This window comes from Centruroides vittatus, unplaced genomic scaffold (assembly GCF_030686945.1).
Source record: "Centruroides vittatus isolate TY-2023 unplaced genomic scaffold, ASM3068694v2 contig_875, whole genome shotgun sequence".
NCBI classification, from domain to species: Eukaryota; Metazoa; Arthropoda; class Arachnida; order Scorpiones; family Buthidae; genus Centruroides; species Centruroides vittatus.
This window is the reverse complement of record NW_027122567.1, coordinates 3,003,365-3,031,325: the sequence shown is the minus strand read 5'-3', so window position 1 is coordinate 3,031,325 and position 27,961 is coordinate 3,003,365. Positions and strand designations below refer to the sequence as shown.

Here is a 27,961-nt window from a genome sequence, read left to right as displayed (position 1 = left end):
ATAACTTTAAAAGTTAAATTGTTATAAAATTAAATTATGTAAATATTTTTATTTGATATTTACCTCCTAGCGGAGAAAAGCCATTTCAGCCAATAACATTCTAAGTTTTTGGATTTTAAACGTAATGGCGGTAACGACTTTTTCTTGTTTTGTTTAGTTCGGAAAGTTCTTTAAAGTGGCCTTTTCAGGTATAAATACTTTCTAAAATTACTTTCATAATGTTATAATGTCACAAAACATTAATTTAATGTACAAAATGTTATATATGAACGTGATTTTGACGAAAACGTGATAGACGTTACGTTTAGATACATGTATATATACTCATGTATACACAAATTACCTAATGACTTCTACTTTAAGCAATGTATATTTATCTTGATATTAGAACATATAAAATATGACAGAAAACACGTTTATATTTAATAGATATCTGATTAATATTATAGTTTCTCTACAGGTTAGAAGGACTATAAAAATTGTCAAATATTTTGAATATTGATAATTACACAGACTTTATAGAATTTATCAATAATTAATAAATTAATCAGATCCAGATAGATCTTATGTAAGTTTCCATGTTTTATAAATATAAGGATTTATACCGAAATTGAATTTTGAAATGAATTCATTATTTCATTTTTTATTTGGTTTTTACTAATATAAACTATAGTCTCCAATTGAACATTAATCAGTTGAGCAGTGTAGTGAAAAGAATAAAAAGAAATTTTAATATAAAATAATAATTACATAATACACAGTAGACTACATAACACAATAAAGTACAGTGGGTGATCAGTTAATGAACAGTTCAAGTAGCGAACAAATTGGAGAACAAACATGAAGCGACGATGCGTTTAAGATTTGTAAAACTGTTTTACTGGCATCTGTGAATAGTATGGTTGAGACTTTCACAACTGTATACATAGCCTTTTTTTTTCACTGTTCTCCAAAATCTTGCATTTTTCTGAACTTTTCATTTAAAAAAAAACTGATAATATTATGGGACTTAAAAAGAGTGGAGTGTATTCACTAAACAAGAACTGTATTCACTATAGAAACTTAGCAAGAGATAATAGCAAAGGTAGAGTGTTGGTAGATGTCTGATGTTGCTAGGCAGTATAACTTCAACTGGTCTACAGTAGGCACAATCTTAGCTAAGAAAGATATAATCAAAAATACTCAAACAGATAAGTGATGAAAATCACATCTGAGAAACAAAGATGTGTCATCTATGAAAAAATGGAGAGATTGCTTAAACCATTAAACCTTAGACCATCCTGACAGAAAGGGAATTTATGGAATAAAATCCCCCCAGGTTGGCAAACTTATATTGGTGTCAGAAGTTGGATATTTTAAGTCCCACGAACTTTGTAAGTGTGCGGCATATTGGCCATAATACGTGGGTGAGAACAATGGAGGAAGAGGCAAGTGTAACGCTGTCTTGTGACAGGAGCGGCTCTTCCATCCATCTCCACCTTTGGAGGTATGATCCCAACGTTTTCGAGAGACGTGGAGCGTGTCACTAGGGACTTTGCATGACAAGATTTAAATATGAAATGTGTGACAAACTTTGAGCACTTCAAGCGCATGATGGTCAAACAATTTGACCAAGAATCTTACTCAATTCAAGTGCAGAAATTTCACGCGTGCATGCAGAAAAGAGATGAAAAGGTATAAGAATTCACGGTCCGATTGCAAACCCTCGCTAGTGCAACGATAATAGAGTAGACAGGTGCAAATGAACAGGAAAATGCTATCAACAGCGGGAACTGGATGAAAAGTTGCAAGTCCAATTCCTGCACAGCCTGACATACAGGCTGAAGCAAGAGGTGATGACCCAAGATCTGCCAGCCTTCACAGAAGCGCTGAAAGTAGCAATCCATGAGGAAACAATAGATCAGCTAGTGGGAAAAATGCAGAGTTTAGTTGCTAGTTTTAGTGAACACGACTAGAGAATCAGCCCTAGACACAAAAATAGCCCAACTTTCTAAACAATTAGAGTCAACAGGAAAAAGAATACCCAAGCCGATAAACAACTTCCGAAGGGAGGAACCCTCACGAACAAATCAAACTGAAGAAACTGATAGGGTGAACAATGGGATGCGAAATCCATGGTATCCCCAGAGTTCACAACAATGCTCACTGCAACAGTTTTCCCTGTGATCACTGCCTACTTTTACACAAGGACAACCTCACGCACGATATCCTTGCCATAACCCTTTTTATACCTCGTATGAGGAACAAAATATGAATCTCTTGTGGAGAGGAAATGGAAGGAGAAGGCCAACATTTTACACACCAAACTTAAATTTAGGTAAGAGCAGAAGGTATGCACCATTGCCACCTGAATGGTTCAGAAGAACCATCTCTCTGCCATATCAGAGATGGAGAACGTCTAGAAACAACCCAGAATGGTTGAATCTTGAAGGGAATCTGTTATACCCCATTCCAAGCCACCAGTTTTGGCCTATGTCTTTTTTCCCAATGCAATTTAGACCCATTGATTACAGAAACGACAGACACAATGAACTGTTACCCTTTTATTCCCCACATTATGGACAAAGTTGGTTCGGAAGCAGCTCTGGCACAGAGAGTGCAACAAATAACATAGCCCCTCCTAGATTATTAGCGTTGCCTGCCCCAGAAAATAAACCAATAGAGAGAAATTAAATGCGGGAATTAGATAGTTACTTCGGTAAAATTTTGGGAACAAAATTGCGAGACAGAACGAACAGCTGACTGTCCAGTTCAAACACAATTAGTGGGAATTAATGAATCAACGAGCAGAGATTTACTACCATGCATGATGATTTGTGAAATCGAAAATAAAAAGGTGCAATTAACAATAGATACAGGCACTGCTGTTACTCTAATAACTAGTACTGTTTTCCCCAACATAGATCAATTGTTGCGAATCAAAACAAAAGCAGTAGACATAGTTAGCGTTAGGGACATGTCATTGAAACTAGGGAAAGTTTAGATTGAAATTTAAAATAGGACGATTAGTATTTTATCACAATTGTTATTTAGTACAGCCTGAAATTACGGAACCAAACCATGGGATCTTAGGTAGAGACATCATTGAAAAGTATGATGTCACAATTTCTGTCAAAAACGCAATGTTAAGCTTTCCCTTGGGAGATACCACAACCTTTTGGGGTCAGCTGAATTAAAAGAGAATTTTGATAGCCACAAATTGATGGAAAAGGTAGAAAAAAATTTGCGAACAGATTAAAATAAATGACCGCGTATCAGCAGAAGACGACCCTACTATTAGTAGAGATAGGGATGATAATTTTATTAGAAAAAATGTAGATATGAAAAAGAAAAAGAGACACACGCGAAATAAAAAACAAAATTTGAGAAGCATGATAGCTGATAGCTCAGATGAGAGCGAACGATACGTCGTCGGATGTAGTATTGTTAAACAATTACGTAGTTCCTCTGCAGTCAGAAGTTATTGTAGAGGGTAAAAGTCCACCCACTTGCGACTAATCAGAAAGGAGTAGTTGAAACTTCACTCTTTGAGAGAGAAGGAATGTTTGTTGCTAGTACATTAGTAAATACCCAGAAGCAAGGTAGAATACCTGTTAGAATATTAAACATAAACATGCGGCCTGTAAAAATTAATAAGGGAAGTAAAATTGGAACTTTTGTCTTAGCAGAACAGGAAACTTAGGAAGATGTGAAGTGAAACAAAATGACGTGATCAAATAATGAGAAACAAAAAATATGCTTTACCAGATTTTCCACAAGGCAGTTGTGGGAAATCAGGTGACTGTTCTGTGGGTAGTTACCCACAGAACAGTCACCTGCAAGAAAGTCACCACTAAAGCACATACAAATGCGAACGCACTGAGCCAATTGCCTGTGACAAAAATAGACGAGATGCAACTAATTTTTAGTAATGAACAAATTAGGGAACAACAACAAAAAGACTCCTTTTGTAGCCAAGTAAAGAAACAACTGATTGAAAACTTATCCCCTCAAGGAACAAATTTAGGTGTTGAAGCTGCAAACTTTTATTTGGATGCCAATCAAACCCTTTACCACAGAAAAACAATTGCTGAAAGAAATGAGGTTTGGGATAGATTAGTAACTCCCCAAATAATGATAGAATACATTTTAAAATTATTTCACAACATCCCTAGCTCAGGACATTTAGGTGCTAAAAAGATGCGAAAGAAATTACAAAAACAGTTTTACTGGCCGGAAATGAACAAACATATAATGCACTACTGTGATAGTTGTCAGGAATGTGGATGAGGAGAAGACCCCTGCATGGTCATCAAGCTCCTTTGCAGATGTTTCCTAAGGTATCGAGACTTTTTGAGCATAATGCATTGGACATCCAGGGTCCACTCCCTACAACTCACAAGTATTTATTAGTTTTCATAGATCATTTTTCTAGATGGGCAGAAACAGTCCCTTTGCCCAACATTATGGCTAAAACAGTGGCAACGAAAGTGTTTGTCACACAAATTATCTTAAGACATTCGGTCCCAAAACAACTACTTACTGATAGAGGATCCAATTTTGTTTCTAAAGTAATGAAGGAAGTATGCAATTTGCTGCATATAGAAAGACTCCTTACAACAGCATGTAACTCACCACGTGATGCAATAAGGTGGGGTCACACAATTTAGGGTTCAAATTTAATTAAAAGTACCAGCCCTGGACTTTGTGGGAACCAAAAGAAATATATAAATTCAAAACACTTAAATATCTATTGTTGATTTCTTTACTTATTAGGTTGAACAATAACAACAAATAATTAATTCTAACCAAAGTTAGTATAATTTTCAAAAATGTCAACTAGTCAAGTAACAAAAAAACAAGGAGTAAACAATTAAACAAATGAAAGTCTTATTTCTTATAATAATACAAGCTAAGATCCAATCTCCACCCCAAAAGAAATGCTCAACCATAGTATACATTGCTTCTGCTTAATCTCTTTTCCTTGACGTGTCACCAATAGTCATTAGGAATTACACCATATGCGGTAGTGGGCGATTCGTCTTTTATTCGAAGAGCAGTGCGGAGCTGCACTGAGCTAATTTACATTGGTTCGTGTCATGGGACAGCCACAGATACAAAGTTGTATCTGCTTTTTGAATTTTTTTTTCACATGAGGGTTTAGGAGTTTGTCCTTAAATAAAAAGACCCCTGAAAAGAAAATAACTAACTAAAAATAACACCCAAAAACATTTGGACATTGACTCCTTACAAGCATATCACCCCCAGTGTAATGGAATGGTCGAACAGCTAAATAAAACACTCATAGACATTTTAACCCATTATGTTGACAAGGACCAACGTAATTGGGATGAAATGATCCCTTACATGCTTTTCGCGTATAATACAACTGTGCATTCGAGCACGAATGAAACCCCAATTTATTTAATGCATGGACATGATCCTACATATCCGTTTGACATAGTCACAGAACTGAATAGACTTAGTTATGACATAAGTGAAAATTTCGTGAGTGAACTCAGGGTTAGATTAAATTCAGCACACAAAGTAGCACAAGAAAATGCAGAAGAAGCTGCGATCAACAGAAAGACATATCATCAGTGAAGAAACAAATCTTACAAATTCTCAGTAGGAGACTGAGTCTTTATAAATGAAGTAGTTGTCCCATCTGGTTTGAAACAAAAATTAGCTCCCAAATGTCAAGGACCCTATTCGATAGTTGCAGAGACAAGGAGCACATATTTTAAATTAGATTAATTTAAAATATGGTTAAAAATTACACCCCTGCATCGTGATGATGTCACAATAAGTAATTGCAGTGTTGGTGAATTTTTGAGTGAGCTATCATTAATAAACTCTAGTGCTTTGGATATGATTTATATTAAAAATTGTGTGCTTCTTTACTTCAGTTTTACTAAAGCTTTTGATATATATTTATTACTATGTGCTTTATTACTAATTGGAGGCATTGAGTCTAACCCTGGCCCGATGTCTCGCACTCCTCCTCCTTCCCCTCCTTCAAAGTCATCCATATCGTCTGTTGGTAAATGACAAAGAACTAGTGAACCAGCTCTAAAATCCCAACGACTTGAATCTTTTTTCCCTCTACTGGCTTCGTCTACTAATGTACAGTACCTCAAAATTTATTTTCTTTTTTGGAGGAGAAATTTGATACCATTTCTAAGATTTAGCTACAAAATTCGAATGGCTGGCAAATTTGCATAAAGACTTTGAACAGCATCTCCTCAATGTGGAGAAGAAGATAGAAGATTTTTCTAACTTAAATGTCTCTGACTTCCTATTTTTTATATCTCTTAGATTCGTCATCTAATGAACATCAGAGAAATAATATTGTTATTGCCAGATTAGAGGGAAATTTGTCTGAAGTTTTGTCTTTGGTTTCCAACATTCTGTCATCTGTTAAAAGACCCAATGGTGACTCTATTTTGGTGAAAGATCTTAAAATAGTTTCAAAAAATAATTTGGTGGTGGCTGAACTTGACGTTGTCCCCGATAAAAAAAAAAAAACTCATTTACCGAAATGTACATAATATCTGAATGAGAGAAAAGTGTTCTAGGGTAAAGTTTTTTGATGATTTACATAAGCTATTAAATTAATAAGCTAATAAAACCAAGGGGGTGGGGAGATATCTCAAATAGGGTCAGACTTAATGAAAATTTTATTTATTATTGGTGTTTTTTTTTGTAAACACCAATAATAAAACCTCATTTCTACCCTCAAAATTAAGATTTTTCCTTTTATAATAATTAATGATATAAAAGTTATTTTTTAATAAAATGTCATAATAGATGATAACATAGACAACTTTTACTTTTTGCTAATGTATCTTAGTGTTTCTTAAAAAATCTTGCTACATAGTAAGGATGCTGTTGTATGTAAAATCACTTTAATCCATGTCAGTTGATTTTCTCACAGCAACTCCAAGTTATTATTTAAGACTTTATTGTAGTATATTCTTAAATAGATTATACATCATATGCATTTCAGGCTGTTGTAAATTCACAACTCCCCTTCAGTGATGTCTTTAAGAAAGAGAAACAGTTTTTAAAACTCCAGTACACATGCAATGTTCTCGTATAAATTCCATTATAAAACTTTATAATTATTACATCCAGTCTTAAATTACTGTAGTTTTAATTCTTTATACCCAACTTGTAAAAATAAAGGTTAATCGGTTACAATGGTTTTCTTGCATAGAATATTTCTATTGCAACAATTATTATATAGGATCAAAGTATACTAAAAGTATTATTATTGTAATGTTCTTTTGTACTGGTGAACATTACAATAATACTTGAGATAAAGGTTGAAAAACACTGGTCTAAATGTTCTGATTTTGTTGAACAATGATATATTTTATAATGAAAAAATGAACTGGCTTAATTTAAACATATTGTATTATTCTTCATTTAAGGTTACAAAATAAAATTGCAATTCTGGAGAAATTTTGCTGTGACTATGGATTAACTATAAATGTTTCTAAAACAAAAGTAACGGTATTCAAGAAGGGTGGCAAACGATCACCCGGAGAGAAATGGTTTTTTAATAATCAACCTTTACAGATTGTCTCAAATTACATGTACTTGGGAGTATTATTTTCGTCTTCTGGACAATTTTTACAAGCCAAAAATTACAACATACGTAAAGCTAAAATGGCAATTGATTCAGTATGGCCTATTCTTTCAAGAGCTTGAATTAATTCTGCCTATATCTATGTAAAGTTATTTCGTTTGATGATTTCTTCTGTATTACTTTATGCTGCTCCTGTATGGGCAATTACTTATTATGATAAGCTGGCAACAAATTTTTATGCTATATCATAAAATTCCAGTTTACATGTTACGTTTGGAATTTGGTGTTTCTAGAATATCAGTAATGTTAATAAAATCAATAGTTTCATTTTGGATTAGACTTTTGAAATTAGATGATAAAAGTTATGTTAAATTAGCATATAATAAACTGTATAAATTGTGTTCAACAATGGACAATTCTACATACAATTGGTCATTGGAGTTGAAAAATTTGCTAGATTGACATGGTTTCTCTTTCCTATGGCTGTCTCAAGATCCTTATTTAATCGAAAGCTATCAAATGTTAATTATAAGAGTGTGCTGTGAACAAACCATACAAGAAGATTGGTCTTTGCTGGAAAAAATCAAACATTTTCAATTATATCGTAGTGTTAAAACAACTTTTATGTGTGAGGATTCTTTGTTTATGGACATAAACTATCATGTAAAACATTCAATACTCCAAATTCGATGTGGTCAAAATTATATTTTGACATATAATAGTAGTCTAATGATAAATCCTGAGAAATTTTGTAGTAATTGTACTATGAGGTGTATGAAACCTTGGAACGTGTATTCTTTCAATGTATAAAATTTGAAACAAGCAGAAAAAAGTATTTGATAAGATTTAAATCCTGGAAAGATATAATCAATATATCACATTTTTTAAGAACTGATTATTATTGTATATTTTATTTTATATAGGATAATATATCCTAAACTAGGCTATTACATTAATTTGTTAAATTGTACTAACTTCAGTTTTGTGTATCACTGTATGTGTTTCATTTTGTAATATCTTGCATTAATCTGTTGCACTAACCTCAACTATATATTACCTCTTTGTGATGAACTTAGGTTCAAACAATAAAGAATTATTATTATTCTTCATTTAATCACTAAATAAAAAGTAAAATGTGAAACTTGCCTATGTATTTCTTTACATATTCAAAATTATTTAATAACAATCGCTTTTAAAATGTAACAAAAATTTTTTTAATACAGTAAGGTTTCAATATTGTTTCTTTAGGTCTTAAGTTTCTTAGTAACATTTCATCTTTTGTAAAACATCATTTTGCCTTATAAATTCTTTTTGTGTCTTTAATACAATTTCCATACTCCATTCTGTTATAATTTCTATTTCAGAATGTATTTAATCCTTCAGTTGCATTAGTAGAGCATGATTTCATTAAAATATTCCAAACAATATTACAGCTTTAGACAAGTTTTTCTTTTATAACATATAAAAGACAAATCTAACTCTAATTGGAGCGCTATTTCTTATTTTTTTAATATTTTAATTATAAATATTCTTTTTCTAAATTTTTATATAAGCTAAATCAGTTATATCATTTATATTTTATTTAAAACAGAAACATCAATCCTGTAAATGCACAATAAATTGTATTTCAATTGACAAAATTATGAAAATAATAATATAATTAATTTAGATTTAAAATAAATGCAAAATTTATTTACAGAATGTTCCATAAACTGATTCTGAATGTCAAGCACATTCTTTTTATTTTTATTACTTATTAATTAATAAGATAGTAAGTAATTCTATTTCATTTTTAGCTTATTCATTAATTTTGTTTTTATTTTCATACAGATCATATGAAATAATGCCAGTTAAACGAGGAAGAAAAAGGAATGTGAAATCCAAATCCCTTGCAAAGGATGATAAACAGTTAAAAGAGAAAGAAATTAATATAATTTGTTCAGAAATAGATCGGCAAGTAGAGAGACGTGTGAAAAATATGATTGATGCTCATGAAACTGTGGCTACATCCATCCGTTCAATATATGTCAGAGAAATATCAAGCTATACTAAGGTAAATTAAATTTTTTATGTAATGTTGATAGTAATTTTTCAAATATTATTTAAAAGAGTTTTATTAAGAAGTTAATTATGTTATGCTACAGTTAAATTCATTTTAATTCTGAAAATATTAGCTTAAGAAAAGATTTAATAATGTTTTCCTTAATTTTTTCCAGAATGTGAAAGCAATGACTGTAAAAGAATTTTTCAGTAAGAAAATTTTTATATTATGTACATTTAATAATTTATGTTTAAAGTAATTTTTATAACTTTTTCCAGATAATTAAAAATAATTTTTAAATTTTACATATAAAATTCATTTTAAAATCAACCTTTAAATAATTAGTTTTACATTAAATTTTAATTTTCTATATAAGCATATATAAATTCAAATATTTGCCATTTCTAAAAGTTTAAATAAGCCAAAATATTTCATTTGCATTGATCCACACAAAAATACTGCAAACTTAAATGTACTTAAGCTACAGGGATTTAGTTTAGATTGGTGATTTAAAGAAAAAAAAAATATTACTCTGGTATATTATATAAATATTTCCACTTAAACAACTATAGCACAGTTGTTTTAGTGGAAGATGAACTCTAGCAAGAGTGAAGAAGGACATGATGTCTTTCTTCACTCTTGCTTCATTCTTGAGATGTTTGCTGATCACTTAGAAAGTGTAAGTCATAAATGTTGTCACAACTGCTGCTGGAATTCTATTATTATTATTATTTTTTATTTTAAAGGATAATTACAGTTATTTTGATGTACTGCGAAAAACTCAAGTTCAATTCTAGAACATTTTCTTGCAATGGCTTATGAGAATGGAGAATTCAAACAGAATTAGGAGGAGATTTGAGAATAATAATAAAAATCCTTTTAGAGACTGTTTTTGGAGACTTCTCCCTCCAGGAAAGAGTGTTGTTAGTGACTTGTAGTAAAACATATGTTTATTATTTTTATACACATAACTGTATAAATCTGTGGAAGACCTGCTAGTGTGTTTAATCTATAGTCATAATTCATAAAGACACAAATAGATGACATTGGAAGTTATAGTACAAACCTTTAAAGATTACAGTTTGCCAGAAAAATACAAACTATGTTATACCAGGCTGGATTGATAGATCAGACATGACATAACCTCTCATTCCTACTATTGGTTACTATTTGTCACATGCCTTTTAACTCTTGCTAAACTAACTATAGTTAAGAATATTTGTTTTAGTAGTATTGGTATAACAGGCAAATATAAAAATTGCCTGTTATACCAATATGATTTTGAGCATTCAAGAAGCTCAGAATAAAATCCCAATTCATTCTGGAAAATTTTACTAATTACTTTTTAGAAAAAATTGCTAAGTAGAAAGTGGACACAATGCTACTAACTTAAAATAGGAAGTTAATTAGAATAATAATAATAATAATAATAATAATATAAAATATTTTCCAAAAACATTCTTTACATATTTCAGAGAAATTATTTCTCCTATAAAAATTTCACTCTTATTAAAGTGTCTAAACATTTTAAATTAATGTGCATTTTTTATTAGCAAACTTTCTGAAAAATTTCTCTTCAACAAAATATAGAGAATTATTCATATATGATTTTCAAATTCTTGGTTAATATAGTATTAGTATATTTTTTTAAAATTGATAAAAGTAGTTGAAGAATTAGGAATAATTGGAAACAAATGCATTCATTTGAATTTACATTCAGACAATTTTGAAACATGATTGAATACCTAATTGTAGGGTTGCTATATGTCCTCATTTCGGAGGTCAAGTTGTCCGTACACACAAAAATGGGAGATTTTTCATTATTGGTAATAACATAATTTCTGAATATTTATAATTTAGAAATTGGTTACCTGACTAATTGCACTGGCAATTGAGTAGAATTTTCGGTTTGATATTATACAGGGTGACAATAATTAACCCGTACAAAGTTTGTAGCAATGCTGCACCTGAACTTTTTTACTGTCACCAATTTACATACTATTGTTTAATTCTCCATGATTTCCTGCCCGTGTAGATGTACTTTCGATGTAATAAGGGTTAGTTCTTTAATTTTTTAATGGTGTCGAACAAATGTTGTGCAATTTTGGAGCTATTCCGGCAAGGAAAGCATCAATGTGAAATTGTTCGTCTGCTCGGTGTTCCAAAAATGACAGTCTCAGATGCAGTTCGGCGATTCAAGGAGCTTGGCCACAATGGTGACCGTCCCGGACGTGGAAGAAAGCGCACTGTCAACACGTCTAGGAACCGGAAGATCATCACAAAGCGAGTTGACTGACATGCGAAGGTCTCCATGAGAAAAATTGCTCGTGAGATCAGAATCAATCGCGAATCGGTGCGGTTAATGGCGAAAAAGGAACTCGTACTCAAGCCCTACAAGTTCCAAAAGGTTCAGCTCCTCACCGATGAAAACAAGTGCGTGAGACTCCAAAGATCCCGTTAACTCAAGCGTCGGGCCGCAGGTCGACAATGGGAGTGCATTCTCTTCACAGACGAGAAGCTTTTCTCCGTACAACCATCAAAACGACAGGAACTGGTCCGCGGGGGCTCCTGGACGCTCAGCCGTCATCGAACATCACAAAATCCAATGTCAGTCATGGTTTGGGGCGGAATTTGTGTGAGCGGCAAGACACCCCTTGTTTTCGTCGATCAAGGGGCCAAAATCAATCAAGATGTGTACCATCATGACATTCTCGAGGCTGTGGTACTTCTGTGGGCTCAGCGGCATTTTGGCAGTGCGAAATGGACGTTTCAGCAGGACTCGGCGCCGACACACAGGGCGAAGAAGACTCAGAAGTGTGCAAGGTTCATTTTCCCGATTTCATCTCGTCTGCGGAATGGCCACCGTACTCCCCGAATCTGAACCCAATGGACTACAGTGTGTGGTCCATTTTGGAGGCTAGGGCCTGTTCTAAGCGGCATGAAAGTTTGGAGTCGCTGAAGCAATCCTTGCGCTGGGAGTGAGACAAACTGTCTCCAGAAGAGTGCGGCCCATCGCTGAGAATTTCAAAACGCGTTTGGGGCTCTGCATCAAAGCAAAAGGAGGCCACTTTGAAACTGGCTGAATATCTGATTAATACGTAAAGTATTGTCACTGTTATATGCTGTTGTTTTGCTAATTTTCATTTCTTTAATAAATTTACGATACAAAAAACTTGTACGGGTTAATTATTGTCACCTTGTATTTTTAGTTTTGAATTTCAAGTTTCAGTTTCATTTCCAATTGTCATTGCCAACCAGCTTTACATTTTGGTCATATGTGAATGATAGCATTAGATTTTCTTGGGTGTTTAGTTTTTGAAGTAATCTACAGTTTATCCACTTATATTAATTGAACAATTGCTTGCTTAAATTAGCTTATCATGTAAGTAAAAATAAAATTTTATTCATTACAATATAATACATAGAAAAATAATTAAGAAAACGTCAGTCATCATCAAAGTTTTAAGAACATGGTTTGAGGTTGCTATTGTATTGGGTTTGGCTGAGGTGACTTCATTTTTGGGGTTACACAATACAACAACCATTACTGAACAGAAATATGAGAAGTATTGGTTTATGAAGCTCAAAATAAAATCACATTTATGTTTGGAATCTTCACTAATTATTTTTTGATAAAAGTTGCTCAGAAAGTAAAAATCTGTATAATTTAATAGAGAAATTACTATAGTTTTTCAATTAGCATATGTTAACAAAATGAAAATGGTTTAAATTTTTGTTTGTATATAAATAATCAACAAGCAATTATTTATTGTCATGTTGTCACAATGCTGGGCTGTAGTTTTTAATCGTATTTTTAATTTATTTAATTAAAATATATGCTCTCCATCTCAAGTTAGTAGTGGCTTGCCCCTATACATTTCATCTAATAATAGTCATGCTGGTCGTCTATTTAATACCTTACAGGGAAAAATTTTTGAATTGAAATAACATGACTTCTGGTTTTCATTGGAAATTCTTGTATAGTTAATTGGGGCCTCCTACCCTTAAGATTTTCATATCTGGTGTCATCTTTCATTTATCTAACTTCATTCTTGAGATTAAGGAAAGACGGATGGATGGACAACAGTGGGAATTTATAGGTCTACAATTTTCCAAATTGCAGTCCAATAATGATAACTATATTGGATTTCTATAATTAGTAATCAATCGAATTCAGAACAAGTGGATTTTTTAGAGTATTTACAGTGATGCCCAAAAGTCCTGCACCAATAATTTGAAAATCAAATTTGTTTATTTGTTTATTACTTGACAATATTATGTTTCAAGTACAGGTATTTATAATATAGTGTATCTACAAATTATTAAATCACATTAACTCCATAAAATTATGCTTAGAAAAGCACTGCATTAATAATTTAAAAAATAACCTCAATGTTTGAGGGCATTAGGTAAGGGCGTAGGTAAGATAAATTACGTAAGGGCAATTTCGGCCATTCTAGACCCCCACCCGCCTGTGTAAGAAATCGTAATATTTTCTTTGATCCCCCTCCCTTTCCTATCTTACGTAATATTTAGGCATGATTTAAAAAAAAAAGATTTTAACAAAACAAATTTTTTTATGAAACCCTAAAAATCTTAAGTCCAAAATATATAATTATTAATTAGTTAATTAATATGTACTATTATTTATAAAGACTTTATGTGAACAAATTTAAAAATATAAAAATTTAATGAATTTGAATGAACAATTTATTTTAAGAACTTTATTTTTTAGTTATCAACAATCTTTTTGTTATTATTATCATTAATCAACATCATAATATTCATTTTTATATTAATTTTAATGTTCACAAAAGGACACAAAAGTCTTTTTGTGAAAATTTTGACAGATCGACTAGCTACTACATGTGTAAATAGAAATGTCATACAAAACAAAACAAGAGAGAAACCACCACACTGCCTTTCTCCCATGATAAAAAATGTGTATTGCGTGAGTCTGCTAGCATTATTATTCTATCATGTCACACGAGATGGCATTGGTACAATGAGCGTTCTTAATAGAAACTGCCAAATTGAAGCCAAATTCAAAACTCCACCACTCAACGAGATCAAAAAATAAGAATATTACGTAAGACGAGATCTATTACCCCTTGAGTAAGAAATCATAAGAAATCCTTGACCCCCACCCACCCCAAAATACCTTACATAATTTATGGACGGCCTCTTAGTGCTTCAGGATAATTACCTTAAGCTTTTATTTCATCAAGAATGAATGGCTCAAATTATTAAACAACACTTTCTGTCATCTCCTGCTATTTCTTCAACAACAACAGCACATTCCTTTTACATTTCAGCAAGACAGTGCAAACGTATATTTAGTGCAGTATATACCGGAGGTTTCAGAACAATGATATTGAGGTTCTGGATTGGTTAGCATGCTTCCAATACCTCAATCCAATGGAAAATCTATGGGGAATTCTTGTGAAATAAGTATATGCAGATGACCATCTTTTATGTCATTTGAGCACTAAAAAATGCATTTCTACAGGCCTAGGAAGAGGTGGGTATGAAGACTACAAAAATCTTGTTCAGAGAATGTCCAACAGAATATTTCAATTAATAGATAAAAACAGATACCTTAACCAATTATTAATACTAATGTTTCATGACTTTTATATGCTTTTTTTTCTAATGTTGAAAATATTTACTTGGGTGTTTTTATTTTTGTTCAGTACTGCGTGTATAGAACATATGTTTTAATAACATATCTTAATCATCATAATGAACCTAAATATATATTATTTAAAGTAATTGTTTACAATACAGTTGAGATTATTATACAAATTTCAACTGACATCTAAACTAGATTGTAATTCGTGAATTAAAACTATATTACAAAAGAGAAAATGCAGTTAAGCTCTAACAAGGATAAAAATAGTGAGGAATCAAAAGTAATAGAGAAATGAAACACATTACTAATGTAATTATTAATGAAAAAAGAGATTGAGATATTTTCTGAAAAGACTAAAAATGATAAAATTTGTAAAACAGTAGTTTAAAAAAATTCTATTCAAAAAAATAGATATAACATAATTTATAATTTTTTTATGAGGAGATTGACAACTTAGTTATCACAGAATTGATTTAAAATTAGAAAACTAGAAAATTAATTTTCTTTATTAAATTATATATGTAAAAATCTATTAATATTGTAAAATGTTAATACCAATTGTTATTATTTTTCAAATATTTTAAGAATTAAATAAAATTTGTGCATTTTTAGAGCCTATTTACACACAACAGTGACATGACTGTGCAGTGCAGTGATTTTTTGCCAGTGAGAAATCATTAACCTAGTTTTAGACCACCCTATCCAGACCCGTCTGTCACAGTGCTGTGCAGTGGCAGTGGCGTGACCATACCGGGAAAGTACTGTACATTTGATGGGAATGATATTTTCACTGATGGTAAATTTTGTTTTCCAATGGATGACGAACATTTAATTGAAATCGTGCACACCCTGTTCTATTTGATTTATCTCATGGACATTGGATACAAAATGAATATTTCTCTGTTTTGTTTAATAAAATATGAAATGCATGTTGGGACATTCAAAAATATTCAAAAAATATAGATTTGTCATCTCAATTTTTTATAAAGTGTATGAAACTCCCATTCTGTTGATATTTTTTGTCCATGTTTGATGTACCCACTTGCAGCGCTTTCTTGATTGCATTTCTTTTTCTTCTTTATCCAAACATATAGCTATCATAGCCAATTCATCCTCAGAAAAGTCCATGACCACTCACTGATAGCATGGTCATGTCACTGTCACCGAACGGTCACACTGCCGGCACATCACTGTTGTGTGTAAATGGACCCTTAGAATTTGCAAATGTTAATATTTGAACATTTTTAATTAAAAAGTGTTTAAATAGAAGTATATTGTAATATTTTATATTGATATACAAGTAAAAAGAAATTTTACAATTTTTCAATATTTAGTTTATATCAAATTTAAAAAAAAAAAACTGATAAACAGGATTGGTCAGTCTCTTCGAAATAAAAAAAAATGTAATCATATATATATATTTTATATATTTATCATATATAAAAGAGAAATCATAGTCACGATGATAAAAATAGAAGTTTATATACAGTTGAGTCTGCATAAGTCAACACCCCAAGGGGAAGTGGAAATGTGTCAAGTTATCCAATGTAATGACTAAAACGAAGTTGAGGAAAACTACAATTAGGAAAATACAGTAGTGCTTTGTACAGTACATGCAATGACCATCCATCACTGGCACTATAGTTGGTTTCTACTCCAAGTATCTCAGTGATTTCCATCACTTTTTGTTCCAGTATCAGCCCTGAAACAGGAATATTTGATGAACGAATTTGCTTTAGCCAACATACCAGGGCATCTTTGATATCTTTGTACGGCAACTTTCTCTGGCGTTTTTGAGACAGCGATGACAAAGACCCAAGAAAAAGTTTCTTAATTCCCTCTTTTTTCTTCAGCGTTCCCACCAATGTTGTTGTTGGAAGGTTTTCTTGCTTTGCATTTTGACTTGCAAAGTTTTATTACATTCAAATTCATGTACAAGTTCATATTTTTCCTTCAGCATAAGAATTGTTAGGTTTCGGATACTCATTTCTAACAGAAAAGTGAAACACTGCAAATAATGCATGAATGAAAGGTGATAAAGTGCAAAATTGGATTCTGCTGTAGTGTGAATTCATTTTTTTCAGGAGAGGGGTTGAATTATCAGACATCCAAATGAGTGTGGGACAGAAAAAATATGTCAATTTATCCAGTGGGGACGAGTTAAATGGTTTTTTAACATTAATGCTTATATAAGTTGGCCAGGACCACAGAAAACTGACAGTGTCTAGTTATACCTATGATGACTTACACAGACTTGACTGTATTTTTACACGATCATTGAATATAGGTACAAATACAGTATATGGAATTTATTATTCTCTTGGAATCAAACTAAAAGATTTGCTTATTACAAGAAGTTTTTCAGTTCAGTGTACTCCATTTAAAATAATTAAATACTATTATCAGTAATTTAATGTTATCATAGTTAGTTAGTCCCGAGGAATGTAAGTTAATACTGTAATTATAACATTAATGATTATTGTTGTCGTCATTAAATTTTCAAGTTATATGATTTTTAATTGTTTTGACATGTCCCTTTCAGAATCAGTAAAACCAGTATTTTCAATAATTGTAGTCTTATTTTACTTACCCCATTTAATGTTATCTATTTATTGTTACCATTACAGGCAATTGTCAAAAATGATTACAATAAGCAAAGCTACTGTATATTGAAAACTTAAACAATGGCTTTTTCTGTCTCTTGTGTAATTTCATTTAATCTTATAAGGCAATAAATATCTCATTTTACATCTCTCAAATCAATTTTGTGAATTTGAAATTGATATTTGATTGTGCATTTGTGATTAATCAGCATTTAAAAACGAGAGTATAAAATTATTGATGTTGAGAAATTTTATCAAGGAAATATCAAATTTCATCAGTCAGTTTAATCATTGTATGGATGAAAGAAACTTAAATACTTTCTGCATGAATGTACTAAAAAATTGCTACATGACAGAAATATTATTTGTCTGCTGTTTTAAAATGCAAGAATGACAATTTCAAAGTATTTATTCAGTGTAAGAACAGATGAACCAATTTCTTTGAAACTTTTTACATATAGGATAGTTCTGGGAAGGATGTAGATTACTTTATTTCCAAAAATCTGTTTATTTTATAAGTTTTGATAGAATTATATTATTATTGGCCAAGAATAAATAGTTTACTCCCAATTCTTATTAGGTCTTATGTATGAATAGGAAGTTTTGCCCGGAAGACAGTAGGTGTGACACGAACTATGAAATTCAAATACAATAGACTATTATTATTGTCAGTAACAGACAAAAGTGGACATTGGTGAAAGCTAGTCAAATGAAATTTGATTGGTCTACCTGTTGTTTGAGCAAAATGTTTGCAATACTGAATGTATGACCATTTTTACTTGTCAGATTCAGTGAGTCTCCAGAATTTCTTTTGATCTAACCAAAAACAATTATATAAGAAAATTTACTTAAATTTCTTGAGCAAAGGAAGTTACCTCTGCTAGTTATATATAAAATTCAATTATTCTTGTCAGAAATTTAAAATGTTGTTTGCATGTATACAAATTAATTTTGTTTGGATTCATACATGATGATTATGTCTTAAATCATAATATAGAATTAAAGAGAAAAAATATCTACTTTTGTAAACCATTTTGTTTTTTCATTTCAAATCTGTCACATTTGTTGTTCCCTTGTTTATTTTTAATTTTAGTTTATAAATATATATTGATATTTTCATCATCAACCTGAACTAAGAAAATTAAGTGTTTAATTTTTTTAACCTCTAAGAAATTATTAAGAAATAGAGTTCTATGAAAAATTAAAATTGTTTCTATATAAAATTTATTTTCAGATCAAGGTGGAAGGAAAAGTTTAACTTTAAATAGTGTCAAAGAAGAGATTCAAAATCTTTCTAATAATGTCTCATCTGTCCTTAGGTAATTAAAAAACATTTTGTTTAAGGATTTCATTGGAATTATCAAAATAAAATTTAATCATTTTATAGTGCAAATAATCAAAAATAACATATTATCTGTTACAATATAAATCATTTTGGATTTCAGAAAGAAAGAAGAAGCCATTAAGAGTACATGTTCAGGGACCAAATCTAAGAGAGTTAGAAAGGTATATTCAAACTTTTCACTTATGCATGCTGCAGAATAGTAATTATCAAGTTTTGCAAGTAATTTATTAATATTAAAGTACTATTATTTATGATTGTTATTTAATAACAAAAATTCATAAATTTTACTTGCAAAGTACTAGGACAGTTTTTCAGCCGATTACACCTAAATTCACAACTGGTAAAGATTGATATTTTTGATGATAAAAAACTTCAATATTGTATATTTGACGCAGAATATAACATCATTTTTGAAAACATAAATTAGTTGGCAAAATATTCTAATCATCTTATAAAAAGAGACTTGTCTTAATTATTAAAACATATATCAAACCTAAAAATTAATCTAGAAATTTTTTAAAATTTTCATAATGTTTGTATTGCATTGAATTAACATGAAAAATATTTGATTAAATAAACTTTTATTTTAGTAATAATTGGTATAGAGTTTATTAATATCAAAATTTTAATCAACACAAAAGTTAAAATCGTTAAAAATTTCCAAGAAAGTGATGTGAATCACTATTTGCAAATGGTTAACTAAACTTGTTCCTTTGTATACAATTACTGATAAAAATAGAAATTAAAACCTTCCCCTTTTAGATTTACATTTCACTTCTAATGCACATTTTTTTCTCTATACTCATCAACAGTCATCATGTGTGACTATGTAGCACTATATGTGTGACCATGCTGCACTATTTGTTATATTTAGATTTAATTCAATACAATTGAAAATATTTGAAACATTCAAATTTTTACTTAATAAACAATGTAAATTGTTTTATTTCAATCCACAAATATTTTATTATTATTAATAGGTCACAAGGAAGACTTCTATTAAAAATAAAAGCATTACAAAATCTCAAACACGTTCAAACAATCCCTTTTCTACTCCATTAAGTACTAGGACAGTTTTTCAGCCGATTACACCTAAATTTGATCCCAGGTAAGTTTTAAAAAAATTAAATTCATTTGTGCTTTTGCTGTTTGTTAATAATAATAATTTGATTTAGTTTGCCGACGCCACAAGCGAGGAAGCCTCGTTTCGGAGAAATTTTTCTTTCACTGTCTGGAAGTCCAGTATCAATCCAGTCACAGAGCATGGAAAATAAAAGCAATGTGGCCATTTCTGAAGAGAGTGGCAAGGTGAGTATCAATAGTAAATTATACTTTTGAAATTAAAACAAACATAAAAACTATTTTGTATTTTTGACAGACGATTGTGAGTCTTCCAGAAAAAATGGAAGACATTCAACTAGATGACACAACTAAAGACAGTTTGATGAAAGTAAAAAATAAATTAGATAAATTGCTTCAATGTTAACTAAAAACATCATGATATTTTTATTCATATTTTTCTTCACCATAATCTTATTTTATTGTAAACTTTGCTTAGATACATTGTATCAATATACATCAGTTTTGTACATAATCAGGTATTTTTATATGTATGCAATAAATATATATTTCCCCTGCCACTAAAACTTAATTAACAAGTTATTTGTCTGCCAAGTTGAGTGCTGAGCTTTTAAAACAACTCTGACCTAATTCCTGTTTGTGATCTTCAAAAGGTGCACGTGACTCTGTGAATATTTAGGCTAATTTGAAAATAGTCAGTTGAAAAAGTTTTTATTTAGTCATAAAATAATGCACTGTGCTAAATTTAAAGATTTAGAATTCTATATAGAAATAAAAATTGAGTAATGCCCAATGGGTTTTTAAAATATAATATGCAATTTTAAATTAACACAACAAACTTTCAACTTGTGCAAAGAGGCTGAGATGGAATTGGCACAGTTTGTGGTAATTTTTGTTTAAGTTCAATGCATTTAGGCGTTTTAATAATGTTCAGGTTTGAAGATATGAAGGAATTGCTTTTTTCTCTCAAAACTTCAGTGTTTTTCTTATTTGAAGTATATTGAAGATCCTCCGTATTTGATATTTCATTTGGTAACTCATCCACACTTCCAAGAGGGGTTGGTCGCTCCTCAATTCCTGTGCATCCATCTCCCACAGTTCTTTCACTTTTCCTGTTTGCTTCTAGCACTTGTTTTGCCAACAAGCTGTAATAATTTATTATTAGTAACCTGAAAACTCACTTAAAGAGAACTGTAATATCATACTTTGAGCAAGATGGATAACTTTCTGGACATAAAATGGTTGCATCTAGTCCAACTTCTATATCCATAGATTCATCACTTGAGCCAATCAAAGAACTCTCTATCCTGAAATATAAATTGTTCTATTAATTTTTATATTTGTAAAATTAAGTGCTTATACTCTAAATATTTACATTTGAGCAATGGCTAGATTTAAATTATGAAGTTGAAGTAATTGACTAGATCTGTTTTCAGAATCTCCAGAATTGCAATGCATATCCAAAGACTGATGTTTGCAAGATTGCATATGAGCATAAGAAGTTAGAGCACACTCTAATCTAAAAACAAATACCAAATTATTATTGAATATAATTTGATGTATCGATAAATAAGCAATACTCACTTTAAACTCTGCACTAAAGACGACAATTGTGATTTCAGCATCGCTATCTCTGCACGAAGATATTCTAGTTCACAGTCTTTATCTTTGAGCTGATACTTTAAATTTCGAACTGTATCTTCTAAATTTGCACAAAATGCCTTTCGAGAAATTAAAAATCATTAATTATTTTTAGAGCATTTTTTAAATTTGTATGTATATTACAGCACATTTTGTAAATTGGCAATTATAATTATAATAATTTATTTTCTGTCTCATAATCTAATATAAAAGTTAAATTAAAATGTGTAATAATTAACTAATTCCTTTTTGGCTTTTTAATGGAATATAATAGACAAAGACCAATGACTAAGAATAGACCAAAAATAAAAAGCCAGACAGACTACAAAAACTCAATTGAATCTATCTACATTTTAAAAGTCTTGCTACCTAAATAAATAATCATTATTTATTTATTTATCATGTTTTTAAATTGCTCAAAATTATATGCATTTTGTGTGTTATCTAGGCTTTTACTAACTTCAACAATTGACCCAAAAACAAGTTTTCTAAGGATTAATCTTACATTGATATTTATATAAAATATAGTTACAAATGTAAGTCTGCACACAAAAATCCACTTTTTGCTAGGTTTGTTCCATGTATCCAATCTGAGATAATTTACTTAGGTATGCTACATGTTTGTATTATGATTATTATAGTGGATAAAAAATTATCAGTATTATACTCCATTATCATAACATTTCAATTATGGGATGTTCCAAAAATAATGTAAAAAGATGCCAATCAATGAAATAATGTATAAAAATTTCTGAATAAAGAACTAAAATGAATATTTGATTTTATACATAACTTAAAATATAATTTTTGGACAATATTTATGCATTGCGGTATATACATATATGATTCTTTAACTTAATATATTATTTCCACGTTGAACTACTAATATGTTTAAAATTATGCTACAAAAATCAAATTAAATATATAATTATTCAAATATTCATTATATAAAATAATTCCTAATAAAATTAAAAGTCATTCATCCAAATATTTATTAAAATAATTAAAAGTTTTTGTATTTTGGATATTTTATCTGTTATATTAAATATTTAACAAAAGAAAATATTTTCAGAGGACAGCAAGTAACAAATTTCAAGTATCTTTTTGTCAAAGATTTGCTATCTTACAGCTATCTAAAAGTCAACAATCTTAAAAATAACTATTGTGCTACATAAGTTGAAATGTAAAAATGACTAAGAACAATAGTTCTCATTACTTATTTAGATGCTTTTTTAGGAGAATTTTTTTCTTTTAAATATTTAAAAATAGGCTTACTCTACTTTCTTCGATACTGTCGTGAGGATCTGGAGGATCATCCAAGCAAAAGAAATCTCTAACCAGTTTACTGTATAAAGCAAAAAATTAGCCAAACTCGTAACGATCTTATACATAAATATAATAATTAAAAACATACCATTGACTTATTTCTTTATGTTTTAATATGTTTGTTATGTATGCTTGTAAACCTAGTAAACGATCTTCCAGGAAGATAGGATCGAAATTATTTCCAAACCATCTTTTCGGGGGAAGCACAAGTCTTAAATTTTTAAACAGTACTTTTAACTGGAGGGAAAAGGAATTGTGTGAAAACTTTTAACATGTTTATAAAAATACTTGTTTGAATTTGCTCACCTTTTTATTTAATCTCACAAAATCTGTGTAACGTCGAAAGACGAACCAAGTCTGTCCCGAAGGCTGATGCTCTACTCTAATTTTGAACACCTTTACACAAAAAGCACCGTTTCACAAACGAATGGATATATATAATTATTTAAATACTCGCAAAACTTACCGTAAATCTCGTACGTTCCTCCATCACTTCATAATCTAATATGGGAATGCTGTATTCTAGAGATTCCGGCATATCATCACGTTGTGAGGTTTCTGCTCCATTTAGTTCATTAGAAGTATCGACTACAATCTGGGCAACATTGCTAGGAGAATCACTACTAATGCAAACATTTCTTTCTTGTTTGTTTGGTGTACTTGTCTTCTGAATATCTTCATCAAATTTTGTTTGACTATCACAGGTAGTTTGATCAAATTCAACAACGGAACGGTCGTAGCCGGCAGATCCGTTTACCTTTAAGTTTTCGGCACCCGTCGCATCCCCATTCTCGAGCCGAGAGCAACGGCTATTGTCGGCACAGGTCGCCATTGTGACTTAGCTATGAAATTTCAGCTTCCTTCATTACTGAAAGTATTTTAAAAAACTCGATTATACACATTCATAAAATAAATTACCATAAAATTATAATGCAAATTCATAACATAAGGTCTATCACATGTTCTTAACATACAGAAAGCATTTCGTAAGAAACCGGTTGTTATCAAAAGACAGTAAACTTTACGTTACCCAGTAACAAGCAAGTTTTCCCAAAAGGAAAATGACGAAACAAGTTTTGATTTATTTTTTTTTTCAAGGTTAATTTATTTGATCCGAAAATTTATAATCGAACATTCATCGATAAAACCAAAGAAATGAAAAGAAAAAAGCACCTTACTAACTCATTAACATAATAAGGTAATTTAATAACAAGGAGTTCCATTGTTTCAATCGTCGTGTGGTTATTTTATTGCAATCGCTTGACCATAACTCTCGAGTTCAATTATATCAAGTTATCAAAATTTAATTAACATGATGTAAAATGCAATAATAATATAACAGATATATGATGATAACGCATTGCAAATAGTAGAATATCCAATATTTGTATTATAAAAGTTAAAATATATTTATTTTTAGGGGTTCAAAGTCGTTAAAAGTGAAACAAGTCACGATTTAGTATCGAATTTCGACGTCTCGTTACGGATGAATATTCGATTGTATAGAATTACGCGTGTTAACAGGTACAGTACTAACACAAATTGCGAAATTTGAAAAGAAAAAGGCAGGCTGCAAAATACAAATTTGTTAGAGCAACAAATTCCCGGGAAGTGAAAGAATATTCCGAAATTTTTAAAAAAATATTATTCCGGATCTAAGATCTGGTAATTGTAGCGGGTACGGTGGCTGCTAGAATAAAGGATCTCGAATGTATTATTATGCATCCGGCAGTTCATTTACATCGATTTTAAAATCAGATTTTCTGGAGGGAAAAAACTAATAAAAAAAAATATTGAATTCCGGGTAAAAGCGGCGTTTTAAACTCAAATTTTAAGGTTGACTGACGGAAATAATGACAGAGACGCAATGGACATCACATAATGGAAAATTTTCCCTAATTTTAACGGAGACGAAACGAGGTCGTCGAACAATATGCGGTATTTTGTTTATCCCTTAATGTTTTCGAATTTTTTATTTTTTTTTCCGTTAGTAAATTAACGTTTCGGCTTTTTTTTAAAATAATTTTAATCCGACAAAGTAACAGAAAAAACGGAAATGATTTTAAAAAAAAGAGGAAATTAAGTAAGCAGAGGTCATATCCGATTACTCTAGAAACAGGTAGGATTAAACGAGTTGTTTAAATTAAAAATAAAAAATAATAATAAAAGGATGATGTTACAGAATGGTTTTAAATATCAATAAAAATTAAAAAGAATTTGTAAAAATGCAAGCGTTTAATATGATAAATGAGAAAACAAACAACAAAAAAAACAAACCTTTCGAAACTTCTGCGTTCGAGAGTAATAATTCAAAAATTTAAATTTTTTTTCGATGTCCTTTATATATTTTTGCATTTCTAATATTGTTTACGATTTCTTAAAATAGAAATTAAGTCATTATTTGTTTATATTATAAATATAAACAAAACACACGTACTAACGAGCCATATCCTCATTAAAGCCGTTGGCGATTCTGATTTTACGTGGCCATCGTTTATGAATGGTTTCGAACGAACAAACAAAAAAGTTTTATTAGTTTAACCATTCATCATTTAAAGTTTTTTAAAAATAAATTGTTGTTAATAATAATAACAGATAATTTTATTGCTAAATTGAAATAATTAACTTCATTTAAATGGTATCCTAGCAACTCGATAAACATAATTAATTTTATTTGCCAGTAGAGGCGCTTTCCACTCGCGTAAAAGTAATAAAATATTCTAGATGACCCTTTTACATTAAATAATCTGCAGCTCGAATAATTCCGCATTCGATGGTAGAAACTGAAGGAATTTAAATTCAGTTTTGAAAATCTATACAAATTAAATTCTACTTCGGACAGAAACCTTAGACGAACGCAATTGTTTGGCATTTCAAACGGGGAGAAAACTTGTCGGAAAATAATTATTTCCTCGGTATCTCGCTATCAATCTTCCTAGGATGTCCGTTAGTAGCGATCAAAAAATGCTTTGATAAATTCGCTTTTAAAACTAGTTTTGCAGAAGGATTGAACAATTTCCTTTTATATACCTCTACTGTTTGTTTTATATTCAAAAAAACGAACAATTCGGAAAAGATCATCGCTGCAGATAACGTCGTCGTCAGTGTCTCTACGCCCTAATCGGCAACGGAAAATTTTAATATATATATATATAATGAGACACGAGTTTATGCAATATGTAATGTATATAATTCTCCGCTAAATTTATAAAAACTAGTTTGACTTCTCAGTTTAGAGATGAATAAGTCTTGGAAACAGTCAGCACAAGGCTTGTTAGAGCAGTTTTGTTTGAAAAAAAGAAAAAAAAATTGCTACCTAGCTCGAAAACCAGGTCATGGTTCTTAGAAAGTCTTTCCGACTATCTCTTTCGTTTACTAATTTCGTAAAAATAGTAAGAAATGATGCACAAAATTACGTACGAAAATCTTTCGTAAATATCACTAAAAAAAAAAAAAAAAATGAAATCTGATATATTATATAAACAGAAACAAAATATAATTTAAAGATTTTCGATCGTGTTTCGAAAAACCACTCAAAATCCATTTTAATATTAATATCTGTCTGTTGATAAATTGACATTATGACAGGTGCACCTTTATACAATATCATTGCCAACGTCAAATAATAAGTGAAATGATTATCTATCTCTGAAAAAATCTAGAAAATTTTAACTGATTAAACAAAAATTATTTATACACGTACAAATTTTAATTCACAACTATGATGATACAGCTACTTAAAATATATACAATATATATAATTTAGGTAAAAATAAACTGCATTGTGTATGATACCGCTCCTCGATACACAATAGGAGTTGCCTTAAGTTCAGTGTCTCCAAAATAAATCTACAGTCGACAACACCATACTTGGCGCCCACATCTGATAGAAGGTTAATGTCCAAAACAAATGGTGCGGAACAAATCTCTTAGCAAAATTTTTTTTAAAAATGGAGATCCATTCGTGCAGTTCCGTTAAGCATAACAAATTATAACATAATTCGTTAGGAAAAAAAACATGAAACCTCCATATAAAACTCGTCCAATACAAATAACGCAATCATCGGTTGAATGAATATAAAAAATATGTTATATAAATATATATATACACACACAAACAACAGATACACATTCACGCTATGACTCATATTCCTTACTTATCTTTAAATAATTTTTTAAACTGAGGGTTTTCGAAATTAGTTCTTATCATATGTTTTTAGATTTTCTGCTACGCATTACAAAGGAGATTTACAAGCACGTGCGCTGAATTGGCATTTTAACAAGTTAATATCCGTGTATTTAGATCGCATTATGGAAAGTTTTACCGTAAACAAAAACTTTTGTTCCCGTAAACACTGATCATTTTTATATTAAAAAAAAAAAACACGTGCGAATTGCGTATTTTAATGCAGAAAATTTCATTTCTAATTCGGCACATTCGGTGAAATGTATTGTTAAGATGCTCATGTGTTATTTCACTTTCCATTTCGCGTAATAGCCTAGATAATTAATACATAACACGCGGATACGCCCTCGATTATGACGTAAACAAATGAATTAATTAAATTTACCTGTGTCAGTTCAAATATCGTTTAAACATACCTTTTTCCGAGCGAACCTTAACCGCCTTCGACAACATTGAATTTGTCAGCAGATCGTAGTGCTTTGCATCATCGTACATCCGTCACTCTCCTTACATGTTACTTACACATCTCCCGTA

General features: G+C 30.5%; 2 protein-coding genes across 5 annotated transcripts; one reads left to right on the top strand and one right to left on the bottom strand.

Annotated features, from left to right (window-relative positions):
• Positions 1–73: 73 nt before the first annotated feature.
• Positions 74–20,688, top strand: LOC136983019 (borealin-like). The gene is made up of 8 exons (XM_067279627.1): positions 74–188; positions 9,404–9,626; positions 9,790–9,823; positions 19,084–19,168; positions 19,295–19,355; positions 20,175–20,302; positions 20,370–20,502; positions 20,573–20,688. The coding sequence occupies exons 2-8, from the start codon at positions 9,417–9,419 to the stop codon at positions 20,678–20,680; spliced, it is 759 nt and encodes a 252-aa protein (XP_067135728.1). The 5' UTR covers positions 74–188; positions 9,404–9,416; the 3' UTR covers positions 20,681–20,688.
• Positions 20,677–27,961, bottom strand: LOC136983017 (sorting nexin-16-like). 4 transcript variants are annotated; one of them, XM_067279622.1, is made up of 9 exons: positions 27,813–27,961; positions 23,708–24,109; positions 23,548–23,637; positions 23,330–23,478; positions 23,191–23,260; positions 21,859–21,995; positions 21,650–21,793; positions 21,480–21,581; positions 20,677–21,419 (listed from the first exon to the last, which is right to left on the bottom strand). In XM_067279622.1, exons 2-9 carry the CDS (start codon positions 24,071–24,073, stop codon positions 21,116–21,118), a joined length of 1,362 nt encoding a protein of 453 aa, XP_067135723.1. In that variant the 5' UTR covers positions 24,074–24,109; positions 27,813–27,961; the 3' UTR covers positions 20,677–21,115. The 4 variants fall into 4 exon arrangements, with proteins under 4 accessions (XP_067135723.1, XP_067135724.1, XP_067135725.1 ...); XM_067279623.1 differs by having other exon boundaries at positions 27,844–27,953; XM_067279624.1 differs by lacking the exon at positions 27,813–27,961 and adding an exon at positions 25,683–25,807.

What these genes read in the sequence shown, in the direction of transcription:
- LOC136983019 (XM_067279627.1), top strand. Translation starts at nt 9,417, where the DNA reads ATGCCAGTTAAACGAGGAAGAAAAAGGAATGTGAAATCCAAATCCCTT. An exon ending in GACTGTAAAAGAATTTTTCA is followed by an intron (nt 9,824 to 19,083) that starts GTAAGAAAATTT and finishes ATTTATTTTCAG; the next exon opens with ATCAAGGTGGAAGGAAAAGT. An exon ending in AATCTAAGAGAGTTAGAAAG is followed by an intron (nt 19,356 to 20,174) that starts GTATATTCAAAC and finishes TATTATTAATAG; the next exon opens with GTCACAAGGAAGACTTCTAT.
- LOC136983017 (XM_067279622.1), bottom strand. Translation starts at nt 24,073, where the DNA reads ATGGCGACCTGTGCCGACAATAGCCGTTGCTCTCGGCTCGAGAATGGG. An exon ending in TTGTGAGATTAAATAAAAAG is followed by an intron (nt 23,479 to 23,547) that starts GTGAGCAAATTC and finishes TTTTCCCTCCAG; the next exon opens with TTAAAAGTACTGTTTAAAAA. An exon ending in AGTTATCCATCTTGCTCAAA is followed by an intron (nt 21,420 to 21,479) that starts GTATGATATTAC and finishes AAATTATTACAG; the next exon opens with CTTGTTGGCAAAACAAGTGC.